This window comes from Procambarus clarkii, chromosome 31, assembly GCF_040958095.1.
Source record: "Procambarus clarkii isolate CNS0578487 chromosome 31, FALCON_Pclarkii_2.0, whole genome shotgun sequence".
In the NCBI taxonomy this organism is placed as follows: domain Eukaryota; kingdom Metazoa; phylum Arthropoda; class Malacostraca; order Decapoda; family Cambaridae; genus Procambarus; species Procambarus clarkii.
The window spans coordinates 16,765,148-16,779,656 of NC_091180.1; the positions used below are offsets into that span (position 1 = coordinate 16,765,148).

The following is a 14,509-nucleotide window of genomic DNA, read 5'->3' on the forward strand; positions in this document are numbered from 1 at the left end:
GTCCCCCTCCTCCCCTAGGACGCAATCATCAATGTTAATGTACTGTGTATTAGAAGTAAATTTGTTCTCATATATAAATATTATATATTATATTTAATAATACATAATAATATTATATATTATTTACTGCATAGTTAGGCGTAGGTTAGGTTAGGTATTTAGGTTCTGTTGGCAGTTATTTGTAGTTATAAATACGTGGGTGAAGCATTTACAGCGTTGTGGTCCGAACACAAGTCGTCAGTGAAGCACTTGTTCCGGAAGTGTTCGGACGTCATCAGTCGTGAGTCGTGTGTAAACCGTTTTTCCACTCATAAGTACCTGGAGGGTTTGGCGGGTGGATGGAATGGTCTTTTGTTTGAAGGACGGGCTGCAGCTTGTCCTTCAAACAAAGGACGAGCAAACAACTGCAACTGTTTGAACTGTTGCAAACAACAGTTCGTCCTTCAAACAACTGCAGCACCACTGAGCATCTTAAGGAAAACTAACATGGAAAAACTACAATCATTAGAGAATAAGGCGCTAAGGAGAGCAGCCAAACACCGTCCACCATATGATCAGACAATCCAGGAGCTCCACGAACTCCTGAACACACAACCACTAAACATCAGACTACAGCACCACTAACATCACACATAATAAAAGTTTTTGAAAGAGTGATTAGGAATCAAATTTCTAGTTTTATGGAAAATAATGAGCTACACAACCCAGGACAACATGGATTTAGAGCGGGAAGATCTTGTCTGTCACAGTTACTCAACCACTGTGACAAAGTCACAAGCCCTAGAAGAAAAGCAAAATGCAGATGTTGTGTACACAGACTTTGCAAAGACATTCGACAAATGTGACCACGGGGTGATAGTCCATACAATGAGGTCAATGGGAATAACAGGTAAAGTGGGGCGTTGGATTTTCACCTTCCTGTCAAACAGAATGCAGAGAGTGACGGTCAATCAAATAACATGAAGCCCAAGTGTAGTGAAAAGCTCTGTATCCCAGGGCACAGTCCTTGCACAGCTGCTATTTCTCATTCTTATCTTATCTCTGATATAGACAAAAATACTAGTCACAGCTTCGTGTCATCCTTTGCAGATGATACAAAAATCAACATGAAAATTTCCTCTGTAGAAGACACTGAAAAACTGCAGGCAGATATTAAAAAGGTCTTCAATTGGGCAAGTGAAAATAACATGATATTTAACGGTGACAAGTTCCAGGTACTGAGGTATGGTGGAAACGAGGAACTTCAACAAAACACAGGGTACAGGACACAATCAGAGAAGGAAAGCAACATGTAAAAGATCTGGGAATTATGATGTCTGACTACCTGACATTTCGTGAACATAACCGAGCAAATCTTGCGGCGGCTGTCAGTAAAATGACAGGATGGATTATGAGAATGTTCACATCCCGAGATTCCACAGTAATGCTAACACTATTTAAATCACTGGTGTTGTCAGACCAAGTTACCACAAGTCGAGCCTGACCTCAGGCCGGGCTCTCAGAGTACAACTCCCAGAACCCGCTCCAGGTATGGACCAAGCCATCAGGGTGTGGAACACCATCGAAATGTTAGAAGACACAATGTTAGAAAGATTACCAAAGATGAGACGCCCCACTCCCACAGCTGGTGGGCCAAGATGAGACGCCCCACTCCCACAGCTGGTGACCCAAGATGAGACGCCCCACTCCCACAGCTGGTGACCCAAGATGAGACGCCCCACTCCCACAGCTGGTGACCCAAGATGAGACGCCCCGCTCCCACAGCTGGTGGCCCAAGATGAGACGCCACACTCCCACAGCTGGTGACCCAAGATGAGACGCCCCGCTCCCACAGCTGGTGGCCCAAGATGAGACGCCACACTCCCACAGCTGGTCACCCAAGATGAGACGCCCCGCTCCCACAGCTGGTGACCCAAGATGAGACGCCCCGCTCCCACAGCTGGTCACCCAAGATGAGACGCCCCGCTCCCACAGCTGGTGACCCAAGATGAGACGCCCCGCTCCCACAGCTGGTCACCCAAGATGAGACGCCCCGCTCCCACAGCTGGTCACCCAAGATGAGACGCCCCGCTCCCACAGCTGGTCACCCAAGATGAGACGCCCCGCTCCCACAGCTGGTCACCCAAGATGAGACGCCCCGCTCCCACAGCTGGTCACCCAAGATGAGACGCCCCGCTCCCACAGCTGGTCACCCAAGATGAGACGCCCCGCTCCCACAGCTGGTGGCCCAAGATGAGACGCCCCACTCCCACAGCTGGTGGCCCAAGATGAGACGCCACACTCCCACAGCTGGTGGCCCAAGATGAGACGCCCCACTCCCACAGCTGGTGGCCCAAGATGAGACGCCCCACTCCCACAGCTGGTGGCCCAAGATGAGACGCCCCACTCCCACAGCTGGTGGCCCAAGATGAGACGCCACACTCCCACAGCTGGTGGCCCAAGATGAGACGCCCCACTCCCACAGCTGGTGGCCCAAGATGAGACGCCCCACTCCCACAGCTGGTGGCCCAAGATGAGACGCCCCACTCCCACAGCTGGTGGCCCAAGATGAGACGCCACACTCCCACAGCTGGTGGCCCAAGATGAGACGCCCCACTCCCACAGCTGGTGGCCCAAGATGAGACGCCCCACTCCCACAGCTGGTGGCCCAAGATGAGACGCCCCACTCCCACAGCTGGTCACCCAAGAGCTTGTAAATTCATACGACAACAAAGACCAACAATAATTAAAGATGAAATTACAGACCAAAGTGAAAACACAACTTACTCTACACACAAAACATGCATTGAAATACATGTTCCTTACTCCTCCACCTTATACTCTTCCAACTTTACTACCATTACTCTTCGTTTAGGCTTACACTTTTTTTTAGGTCTACGTTGAACCTCTGTAACCCTTCCACCGCCCCCCCACAGGATAGGCCTATGAGGTGCATAATGAACGACACTAAACCGAACTAAATTTCCAATTGTAAGCATTACGGAGCCTAACGACATTCCTCAGAGCTCTGAGAATGGCTTAAGGTCATTACTCGTAGCGTCTAATCCAGTCCCATATTCGGATATTAACGAGATTCCGGTCCAAGTTCGGTTAAGCATTCGCATGTTAAGACAATTATCCTTCTTATTCGGAACACTGTATAATGTTCACGAAATTCTTGCAGGAGAGAGAGAGAGAGAGAGAGAGAGAGAGAGAGAGAGAGAGAGAGAGAGAGAGAGAGAGAGAGAGAGAGAGAGAGAGAGAGAGAGAGAGAGAGAGAGAGAGAGAGAGAGAGAGAGAAAGTGAGAGTAAGAGAGAGTGAGAGAGCCTGGCCACCCATCTGAGAAGCATCCTGTGAACTTTGAACCCGCAGGGAGATGAACTCTGGGGGTCCGGGTGCCAGCATCCCTCTCTATTCTTTCCTCCCTCCCACCCTACCACACTCTCCCTCCCTCCCTTCCCCTCTCTCCTTCCCTCCTCCCTCCCTTCCACACTCTCTCCCTCCCTCCTCCCCCTCCTCCCAGCCTCCCTCGCTGCACCCTCCAAGTATGTGAACAGGTTCTAGTTTTTCTTTGTCTTGTGCTCTGCCTCTTAATGATAAAGTCTTTCTAAATCTCAAATGTTCGGAATTATTTAGCTTTCTCTGCTTCCTCCCCTCTGTCTGTCTGTCTGTCTGCTTGTCTGTCTGTCTGTCTGTCTCTCTCACGTTCACAAATATAGACGTTTATGTCATAAAACTATGAACAAGTCTCGCTCATATTACACATATTCATCTGATATAGGCCTATATGTCAATAACCATATACATTTAGGCACAATTGCCACTAACTATACACATTTTAGGCCTACAGACCACTAACTATACACATTTTAGGCCTACAGACCACTAACTATACACATTTTAGGCCTACAGGCCGCTATACACATTTTAGGCCTACAGACCATAACTATACACATTTTAGGCCTATAGGCCAATAACTCTACACAATTATATTCACTTTTGCTATCTAATTGATTTTCAATTCCCAGTTAAATCGTCACAACCATTCCAGCTGCCGTTGTCTGTCACACACTGGCCCGTTAGTGGAAGGGGCGCTCCTCCGTCCCTTATCTAACTCCCCGCCCCCCCCTCTCCCTTCCCATATTTCTTACCCCTCCTTCCTCTCCCATCCCCCTTCAACATTCCTCCTTTCCCATTGTGACAGTCATTTAATCAATAATTTTATCGTCTCCCTCTCCCATCCTGATGGTCAGCACCCCCCTCCCCTCCCTTTCCCTTCTCTAATCAATATTCCCTCCCTCACTCCCCCCCTCCCCCTCCCACCTCATGCAGCGTGGCTTGGGTCTTTGTTCTCTCTCTTTTTTGTGTGAGTAACGAAGCTGTAGAGGAACAGGTGAAAGGAAAAGTTTAGAAATGGGAAATATTGTGAGTTATGATAGCAGGTGGCGGGACCCCTGGTTCATACTGGGGTGTGTGTGCTCTCTCTCTCTCTCTCTCTCTCTCTCTCTCTCTCTCTCTCTCTCTCTCTCTCTCTCTCTCTCTCTCTCTCTCTCTCTCTCTCTCCCTCCCTCCCTCTGTATGTTTATGAAGTGATGGATCAATAGAACCGATGCCAAACCTATCAACCATCAAATATATATATATATATATATATATATATATATATATATATATATATATATATATATATATATATATATATATATATATATATATATATATTTGTTTATACTTTGAGGCCTATCAACCTCCAGAGGTCATTAAAGCCCCCACAACAGCCTACTGACCAACCAGCAAGTTAATGTAATCCTGAATACATTCCAGCGCTAAGATATGGGCTCTCAAGATTATATATATACAGCCCGAGAAGCAGTGTTCAGAACAGCAAGATCAATCTACAAATCCCATTACCTGTTTGATGGCGAACATTCGAACTTGTGATTATTCGAACGGCTTGTAAATACACGAACGGTTTGTGAATATTCGAACACACTCTCTTATTTGCCTCAAGTGAACGAATATTTCTGCGTGTGTGAGAAGGAAGCCATACAGAACAATAAGACAGGGAGAAGACAGACAACGATAAAGAACACAAGACATAACAAAAGTCCATAAAAGAGAGACATGAAAACAGACGGAGAATGACGGAGGAAATGTCAGCACAAGAGAAGGAATGTACAAGAACACAGGACTCCAGTCAAGAGATCAGGAGGAGGACGGGGGACAGAGGAATGGAAAATAGGGGCAGGGGAGAGATAATGGGGGATGGAAAGGGAAGAAGAAGGGAAAGGAGAGGTCAATAGGGGCAGGGAGGGCTCAATAAGGGTAGGGGAGGAGGGTGGCGATAAAGAGAATGTAAATGCAGGGAAGGAAGCTGAAGCCTTAGCCATATACGCTTACTGGAACGGGGGGAACAGGAGGGAAGCAGAGAACGAGGGAAGGGATGGAAGGGGAGAGAGAGAGGGAGAGAGAGAGAGAGAGGGAGAGAAGAGAGAGGGATGAAAGAGAAGGGAAGAAATAAGACTATATAATTCCTGAATGAAATTCTGATCAGCAATTCCTCTCTCTCCTAAAAAATAAACAAACAAAAAATAATAAAACAGAGAAAATAAAATAAATAATAAAATACCTTAAACAGACCATTAATAATATAAGTCAATAAAGCATATCCCTTCAAAAACACAAAATAACGGTCCCTATAATTCTCTTGTTATGTAATAAAGTTGTTACATCTTGTTATTAAAGTTTTTTTTATGACGTATCCGGACGTTGTTACACACTTGCTTTATTGGTTGTTACAATTGTTAGTGATTAAAAACTAGTTCGACGGTTCTAGGAAGTCGTAGTAACGTCGTGACTAACCTTATCATGCTTATACGTGCACTTATAGAGGGTTGCGCGGACACATAGCCACATATGTCATGACACACCTGAACTCACTGGACGCCATAGCAACACACACCTGAACACAAACCTGATCTATCTCTTTGTAATCCTTCCATCCAACTTCCCCCCCCCCCTTTGTACATTTATACATGGATTCTTGGTTCCTGATACACAAGCAACTTTCGATGTGTCACAACGTACAAAATTCAACGTTCTGGCCTAACCAAACCCGCACGAACCCAAGCAACCCCACCAAACCTAGCCACCCGAGGATTTCTGTGAGCCGCAATACGTGATAGCAGGTTATATTTGGTACATTGGCTATCATGGTGTCCCCTCACGAAACGTTGGTTCAGGGGGGAACAGTTTAGTCAAAGATACAGCTTATTGTATTTAGGTTTGGCAATTTCATCATTGTTATTAATGATGAAATTATTAATGTTTCATGAATGTGTTAGCCTCATGAATGTGATAGTCTCATGAATGTGATAGCCTCATGAATATGATAGCCTCATGAGTGTTGGCCTCATGCATATGTTAAATGCCATCGATAAATTTGCTAATGTAGCAGTTTAATGCTGTCTACTGTAGATAGAGAAGCCAGTATAGGTCCATGAGAGAATGCTCATGGACCCCATTCCTGCGACAGTTGCCCTGAAGTGGATATAACTAGCGACCCCACGTCTACAGGGCTGGGGACCAGGAGCTAGACCTCACTCCCCGTCGTCAGTGACGTGTGGTAGGTGAGCACTGACCTTATGTGGGGCGGAGAGGATGCGGTGAATGGCAGGGAGCTGTTCTCCAAGAGGTCGGTCCATATAGAAGTGGTATATTGGAGGTCTTGGAGGCTCCGGATACTGGGAACAGTAAGCGAAGGGCTCCACGTCGTTGAGGTATTTAACACGACAGGCGAAGGTGGCTGTCGTCCCCGGCATCTTGAAGTAGTTGGGAGGTGACTTCGTGTCGTCAGTAGTTTCCAGGGGGAGGGCTCTCAATCCTCAAATGAAGAAGTCCTCTACTGTGTACAACATCACTCCTCAACCGGTGACATCGTCACACATCACATCTAACGTCATGACGATGATGAGGTCGAGTGATTAGGACGTCAAGGACCAGGTCAGGTCAGTGGTTTACTGGTACTGACGTCACCCGGGGTAACCCAAGCAGACAGTACACACAGATCAGCTGATGTCTCAGAGGATCAGCTGATGGCACCCCAAACAGCTGATTCACCCCACCCAAACCACTCACGAGATCCGCGTCTCTTAAACCTACATCAAAATGAACGTAAAATATAACCAACACTTAATATATATTCCTCTAAATTTCCACACTTGGGAAAAACAAAAAAACTCGTGGAACAAGGGAATATTTAACATAAAAGTTCCCTGCCGCCATCAAAACCAACAAGGAACTCCATACACGCCTATTACAAAACCATTAATTCCACCACCGAAAAAAGGAGGAAGAAATGATTGGAACATAAGCGTAATTTCGTAAAATCCAAGTCCCTCTTAGACACCAATCGGCAGATATATATATATGTGTATATACCCCAGCGCGCACACTTCCGCTCACAATGACGGTCTCCCGCACACTGACCACGTTTTCTCAAGGTGCTGTAACCCGCTCCCCCTTTACCCTCTCCCTAAGGACCTGCGCGCGCACCTCCAAAGGTAAACAAAACAAAATCATTCATTTTTCTTTACCAAATAATCTGGGAAAACTGACAACATTACACAAAATTATGGAGGTTTGTGGGTTTTCCGGAGATATTTACTCATGGAAGGAACCAAGCCAGTCAAGTATATATATATATATATATATATATATATATGTCGTACCTAATAGCCAGAACGCACTTCTCAGCCTACTATTCAAGGCCCGATTTGCCTAATAAGCCAAGTTTTCATGAATTAATGTTTTTTCGTCAACCTAACCTACCTAACCTAACCTAACCTAGCTTTTTTTGGCTACCTAACCTAACCTTTCCTATAAGTATAGGTTAGGTTAGGTTAGGTAGGGTTGGTTAGGTTCGGTGATATATCTACGTTAATTTTAACTCCAATAACAAAAAATTTACCTCATACATAGAGAAAAGGGTTGCTTTATCATTTCATAAGAAAAAAATTATAGTAAATATATTAATTCAGGAAAACTTGGCTTATTAGGCAAATCGGGCCTTGAATAGTAGGCTGAGAAGTGAGTTCTGGCTACTAGGTACGACATATATATATATATATATATATATATATATATATATATATATATATATATATATATATATATATATATATATATATATATATATATATATATATATGTGTGTGTATATCACGAAAATAAACACGTGATTAAGAATGTGACAATGTCAGACCACGGAGGAAAAATGAAACAGGAATTTCCTTAAATTTTCTGTTTCATTTTTCCTCCGTGGTCTGACATTGTCATATATATATATATATATATATATATATATATATATATATATATATATATATATATATATATATATATATATATATATATATTAGTATATTTTGGTAGCAGTCTTTCCTGTAGACATATATTATTAAATATGACCGAAAAAGTAAGATTAATAATTCTAACACGAATTTTCTCAATCTTTCGTACATTACGCTTCACTGTTGGAGGTAAATCAAAAATCACTTCTCCAAAATTCATTTTTATTTCTAGTCTGACGCGACACGGGCGCGTTTCGTAAAACTTATTACATTTTCAAAGACTTCACAAATACACAACTGATTAGAACTTGCGTTTCCCTGATTTTATATCTACATTTGAGTGAGGTGGGAAGGGTGATGTGGCATTACATTTGAGTGAGGTGGGAAGGGTGATGTGGCATTAACACAAGACAGAACACTAGGGGATATTAATAGGGTATTAAAAGTATCAACACAAGACAGAACAGAAACAATGGGTATTGAATAGAAGTGTTTGTAGAAAGCCTATTGGTCCATATTTCTTGATGCTTCTATATTGGAGCGGAGTCTTGAGGTGGGTAGAATATAGTTGTGCAATAATTGGCTGTTGATTGCTGGTGTTGACTTCTTGATGTGTAGTGCCTCGCAAACGTCAAGCCGCCTGCTATCGCTGTATCTATCGATGATTTCTGTGTTGTTTACTAGGATTTCTCTGGCGATGGTTTGGTTATGGGAAGAGATTATATGTTCCTTAATGGAGCCCTGTTGTTTATGCATCGTTAAACGCCTAGAAAGAGATGTTGTTGTCTTGCCTATATACTGGGTTTTTTGGAGCTTACAGTCCCCAAGTGGGCATTTGAAGGCATAGACGACGTTAGTCTCTTTTAAAGCGTTCTGTTTTGTGTCTGGAGAGTTTCTCATGAGTAGGCTGGCCGTTTTTCTGGTTTTATAGTAAATCGTCAGTTGTATCCTCTGATTTTTGTCTGTAGGGATAACGTTTCTATTAACAATATCTTTTAGGACCCTTTCCTCTGTTTTATGAGCTGTGGAAAAGAAGTTCCTGTAAAATAGTCTAATAGGGGGTATAGGTGTTGTGTTAGTTGTCTCTTCGGAGGTTGCATGGCTTTTCACTTTCCTTCTTATGATGTCTTCGATGAAACCATTGGAGAAGCCGTTATTGACTAGGACCTGCCTTACCCTACAGAGTTCTTCGTCGACTTGCTTCCATTCTGAGCTGTGGCTGAGAGCACGGTCGACGTATGCGTTAACAACACTCCTCTTGTACCTTTCAGGGCAGTCGCTGTTGGCATTTAGGCACATTCCTATGTTTGTTTCCTTTGTGTAGACTGCAGTGTGGAAACCTCCGCCCTTTTCCATGACTGTTACATCTAGAAAAGGCAGCTTCCCATCCTTTTCCGTCTCGTAAGTGAAACGCAGCACGGAACTCTGCTCAAATGCCTCCTTCAGCTCCTGCAGATGTCTGACATCAGGTACCTGTGTAAAAATGTCGTCAACATACCTGCAGTATATGGCCGGTTTCAAGTTCATGTCGACTAAGACTTTTTGCTCGATGGTACCCATGTAGAAGTTTGCAAACAGGACACCTAGGGGAGAACCCATGGCGACCCCATCTACTTGCTTATACATGTGCCCATCCGGGCTCAAGAAGGGTGCCTCTTTAGTACAAGCTTGGAGTAGTTTCCTCAGAATACTTTCTGGCATGTCAAGAGGAGTACAGGCTGGATCACGATACACTCTGTCGGCTATCATTCCGATTGTCTCGTCCACAGGTACGTTGGTAAACAGCGATTCTACGTCCAACGAGGCTCTTATCCCTGTGGCCCGTGCGCCCCGCAGTAAGTCCACAAATTCCTTTGGAGACTTCAGGCTGAAGGCGCAAGGAACATAAGGAGTCAGCAGGCCGTTGAGTCGCTTCGCCAGTCTGTACACACACACACACACACACACACACACACACACACACACACACACACACACACACACACATGTAAAGAACCAACACAAGGAAACTCTGAAAAGTTCAGCAGTTTGCAACAATATTTGTCCCAGAATTGCGAGGGATGAGGTGTGAAGAGAGACTGAAGGAACTAAACCTGACGACGCTAGAAGAGAAGAGAAACAAAGGGGGACAAGATAATAGACATAAAATACGTAGGGGGAATTGTCAGAATGGAAAACTGAGAAAATGTTCACAATGAACAGTGCTCAGAGGGTCAAATTCCCGTGGGCACGAGTTCGATTCCCGAACGAGGCAGTAACAAATTCAGAGTAGAGTTGCCAGAAACAAATAGACAGCGTTTCTTTAACCTGACGCACCTGTTTACCTAACAGTACCTGAGAGTTTGACAGCTGCCTCAGGCTGCATCCTGGAGATGTGTGTTTATGTCAGAAAGAAATATATTGGTGTATACTGCAGCACGTTTTCTTTCATACATGTCTCATTGAATGTGACAGCATATTCTGTATTAACTTTAGTTAATATTAATATTAACCTGTATTAACTATAGTTAACAGTTAATACAGACCTGTATTAACTATAGTTAATAGTTAATACAGAATATGCTATCATATTCAATGAGACATGTATAAAAGAAATATATGTAGATATCTTATATCTGCAATATCATATAACTCCAGAAATTAGGTCCGGAGTCAATTCATTAGACAACCGACGGTTTGTAAGGCGGAGCCCGAGAGCTTAAAGCTCGATCCTGCAGGCACAAATAGTAAATATTCCCCCCCCCCCTTTATGCAACGAAATTCTTTTTTGTATTTATTTTATTTGTTTTGCGAAATTCTAAAGTTCAAATCTTTGGATGTTTGCCCTACATAGAACCTATTACAGTCTTCACAAAGTATTTTGTTGATAGCACAATTATCACTACGAGTATGTATATCAAAAAGTTTCAAGGCCTTTTGAAACCTTGTAATATGTTACTGTCTTGTGTTGATACTTTGAATACCCCCATTAATATCCCCTTTGTTATGTACAGTTGTACACCTATTAGTTTTAAAATCAATGAGGAATATATTTTCGAAAATGAATGATGTCCTCCGAGAGAGAGAGAGAGAGAGAGAGAGAGAGAGAGAGAGAGAGAGAGAGAGAGAGAGAGAGAGAGAGAGAGAGAGAGAGAGAGAGAGAGAGAGAGAGAGCGAGAGAGAGCGAGAGAGAGCGAGAGAGAGCGAGAGAGAGCGAGAGAGAGCGAGAGAGAGCGAGAGCGAGAGAGAGAGAGAGAGAGAGAGAGAGAGAGAGAGAGAGAGAGAGAGAGAGAGAGAGAGAGAGAGAGAGAGAGAGAGCGAGAGAGAGAGAGACAGAGCGAGAGAGAGAGAGAGAGAGAGAGAGAGAGAGAGAGAGAGAGAGAGAGAGAGAGAGAGAGAGAGAGAGAGAGAGAGAGAGAGAGAGAGAGAGACAGAGCGAGAGAGACAGAGCGAGAGAGAGAGAGAGAGAGAGAGAGAGAGAGAGAGAGAGAGAGAGAGAGAGAGAGAGAGAGAGAGAGAGAGAGAGAGAGAGAGAGAGAGAGAGAGAGGAAAGAACATCCAAGAACCATTTTCCTGGTGACACACATAGTACAGTACAGGGGTTGTGTTGTGACTGATGGCATCACCTCATGCACAACCACTCCCTTCACTCACTCATACACTCATTCATTCACCTACTTACTAACTCATCCATTCTCTCTCTCTCTCTCTCTCTCTCTCTCTCTCTCTCTCTCTCTCCTCCCCCCCAGGCCTCTGCACTAACAAGCACCCCCCCCCCACCAACTGTAATCACCCGCCACTCACAACTTACCCAACACCCCCATTTAAGGAATCTTAATCCCGGGTTGAATTGCTGCGGCACGCAACTGATGAGTGGTGTGACCTGATGGTCTGGTGATTGGCAATGTAGTGTGATCTGATCGATCGAGTTACTTGATCAGCCTGGCTGTGATGGCTAGGAAGATACACTGCCTCACAGAACAAAACACTCGCGCCAGAGTAGATTAACTCTGGAAATCATCAACAGGTAATCAGGAGAGATCATCACTCACGAGACATGACACACTTACCCCGTCATCCCGGCCCTACAACACAACAGGCCCGGTTTCTCCTCACACAAACGGTCTGCGATTTAGGCAAATTAGCCTACTTTAGATGACCTCATTAATTATAAGAATTAGACTAGTGGCAAACTTCTGGACATTCTCGGGCATTTTTAAGCTTCTTAACAAGGTGTTAAGACAGTTAACACTGTCTTAACAAGGTTAAGGCTCACTGTCTTACCCAAGCGTCGTGAACTACAGTGAAGGCCCTCTTGTTGACAGCCTCAAGTCTGTCATCACACCCACCAGCCTTGCATGTGCTGCTGATGGTATCTTGTTCATGTTTCTCTAAGGTAAATACATTGACTATATAGCACTTGGAAGGGATATAAGGACAGGTTAAGGGCTAGGATATGAGGACAGGATCTCAGCCCGGGCTATGAGTGCCGGTTCCCTCATACCTCAGGTCTTTACAATGCTCTCATCACGTTGCACTTGCTAGGTCTAAACTCCAGAAGCCGCTTGTCTGACCAGTCATGGTTCAGCTGTCCACGTCGGACTCTATCAGTCATTAGTGTGAGTTGTACTCAAGCATGAGTGTGAACTTCTTCCCTTCACACACACACACACACACACACACACACACACACACACACACACACACACACACACACACACACCGAAATACTGAAGCCACTTGTGAGACCGAAATTGGAGGGAGAGAGAAGGAAGAGGAGAGACAGAGAGAGAGAGGTGGGGGGAGGGGAGAGAGGAAAATAACAGAGGTGACAGAGGTCACATCACCAAGGCTGGCACTGGCACTGTTGACCTCAGTGCCACCACCACCAGCGAGGCTCCCGGGTCATTACTACGGCACTCATCAGTGTCATAATTACCACAGTGGCAGTTATAGCCTCCACCAGCCTCATGATGACACAACACAGCCAGGGGGGGAGGGAGGGAGGGAGGGAGGGAGGGAGGGAGGGAGGGAGGGAGGGAGGGAGAGAGAGAGAGAGAGAGAGAGAGAGAGAGAGAGAGAGAGAGAGAGAGAGAGAGAGAGAGAGAGAGAGAGAGAGAGAGAGAGAGAGAGAGAGAGACAGACAGACAGAATACTCAAATATATTTAATAACAATTACCCGAATCTGGACAAATACATTCCATCGTAAACGAACAAGAAAACCCAAACAAATACACTCCCCACCAATACCCTCCCACAAGTACACCCCACAAGGGGGGAGGGGGGGGGTTATACCACAACCAACAACCACAACACCACTATACTACCACAACCAACCAACCAACATCACTATACTTACCCCAGCCTTCACTGCCTGGATTATCTCAGCTCTCAGCGCCTCCCTCTTCTCCCTGTTGAAGCAAAGTGTAAATATTAGCTACTCAAGGCCATTACGAGGAGAAAGTGCTAGGACAGTATGACTATATAGGATGCAGAAGGGATATGCGATAGACTAAGTGTTTGGGGGGGGGGGTAAGAGGGAAGTATATTGAGGTGAAGGAATGCTGCCCAACCACTTGGAGCATTTATAATATTGTGTCGCTGCTCAGCGGTGAAGAGAACCAGCACCACCACACTCACCATCACCACCACACTCACCATCACCACCACACTCACCATCACCACCACACTCACCATCACCACCACAGTCACCATCACCACCACACTCACCATCACCACCACAGTCACCATCACCACCACAGTCACCATCACCACAGTGAACCAACAATCACCCACCCATCCTCACCCTGGTTCCTAAAACAGATAGTTCCCTGAACACGGAGCTTCTTCCCTTCAACAACTGTTTATTGTGCATTAATAACATAATTATCAAATGCTCTTGTACGCGGTGTGACACTGGAGTTGGGGCGGCACCCCCCGCACCCTCGGGGGGGGGGAGGCCTACCGCACCCTCGGGAGGGTGGACGACGTACCTGACAATGACGGCGGAGGCGTCGTACTCCTCCAGGTTCTCGTGGATGAGGGCGCGGTTGGCCTGGGCGTCGTGCACCTTCACCTGACTGGCGGCAACCTCCTCCAGGCCCGAGTCTGTAGGTGGAGACAAGGTTACTGTAGGTGGTGGTGGTGGGTGGTGGTGGGTGGGTGGTGGTGATGGTGGTAGTGGTCTGTGATGGTGGG

The 14,509-nt window shown here is 45.2% G+C and overlaps 1 protein-coding gene across 9 annotated transcripts in view; it reads right to left on the reverse strand.

Moving 5' to 3' along the window:
• Fhos (Formin homology 2 domain containing) overlaps positions 1-14,509 on the reverse strand; it is a 256,586-nt gene that overhangs the window by 184,079 nt on the left and 57,998 nt on the right. For all 9 annotated transcript variants that reach the window (XR_006772912.2, XR_006772914.2, XR_006772909.2 and 6 more), the window contains 2 exons: positions 14,305-14,419; positions 13,671-13,722 (listed from right to left, as the gene is read on the reverse strand). Coding sequence is in view for 4 of the 9 variants with exons in the window: in XM_069334410.1 (XP_069190511.1) it covers positions 13,671-13,722; positions 14,305-14,419 (167 nt within the window). In the remaining 5 variants the exon portion in view is untranslated. The remainder of the gene's footprint in view (positions 1-13,670; positions 13,723-14,304; positions 14,420-14,509) is intronic.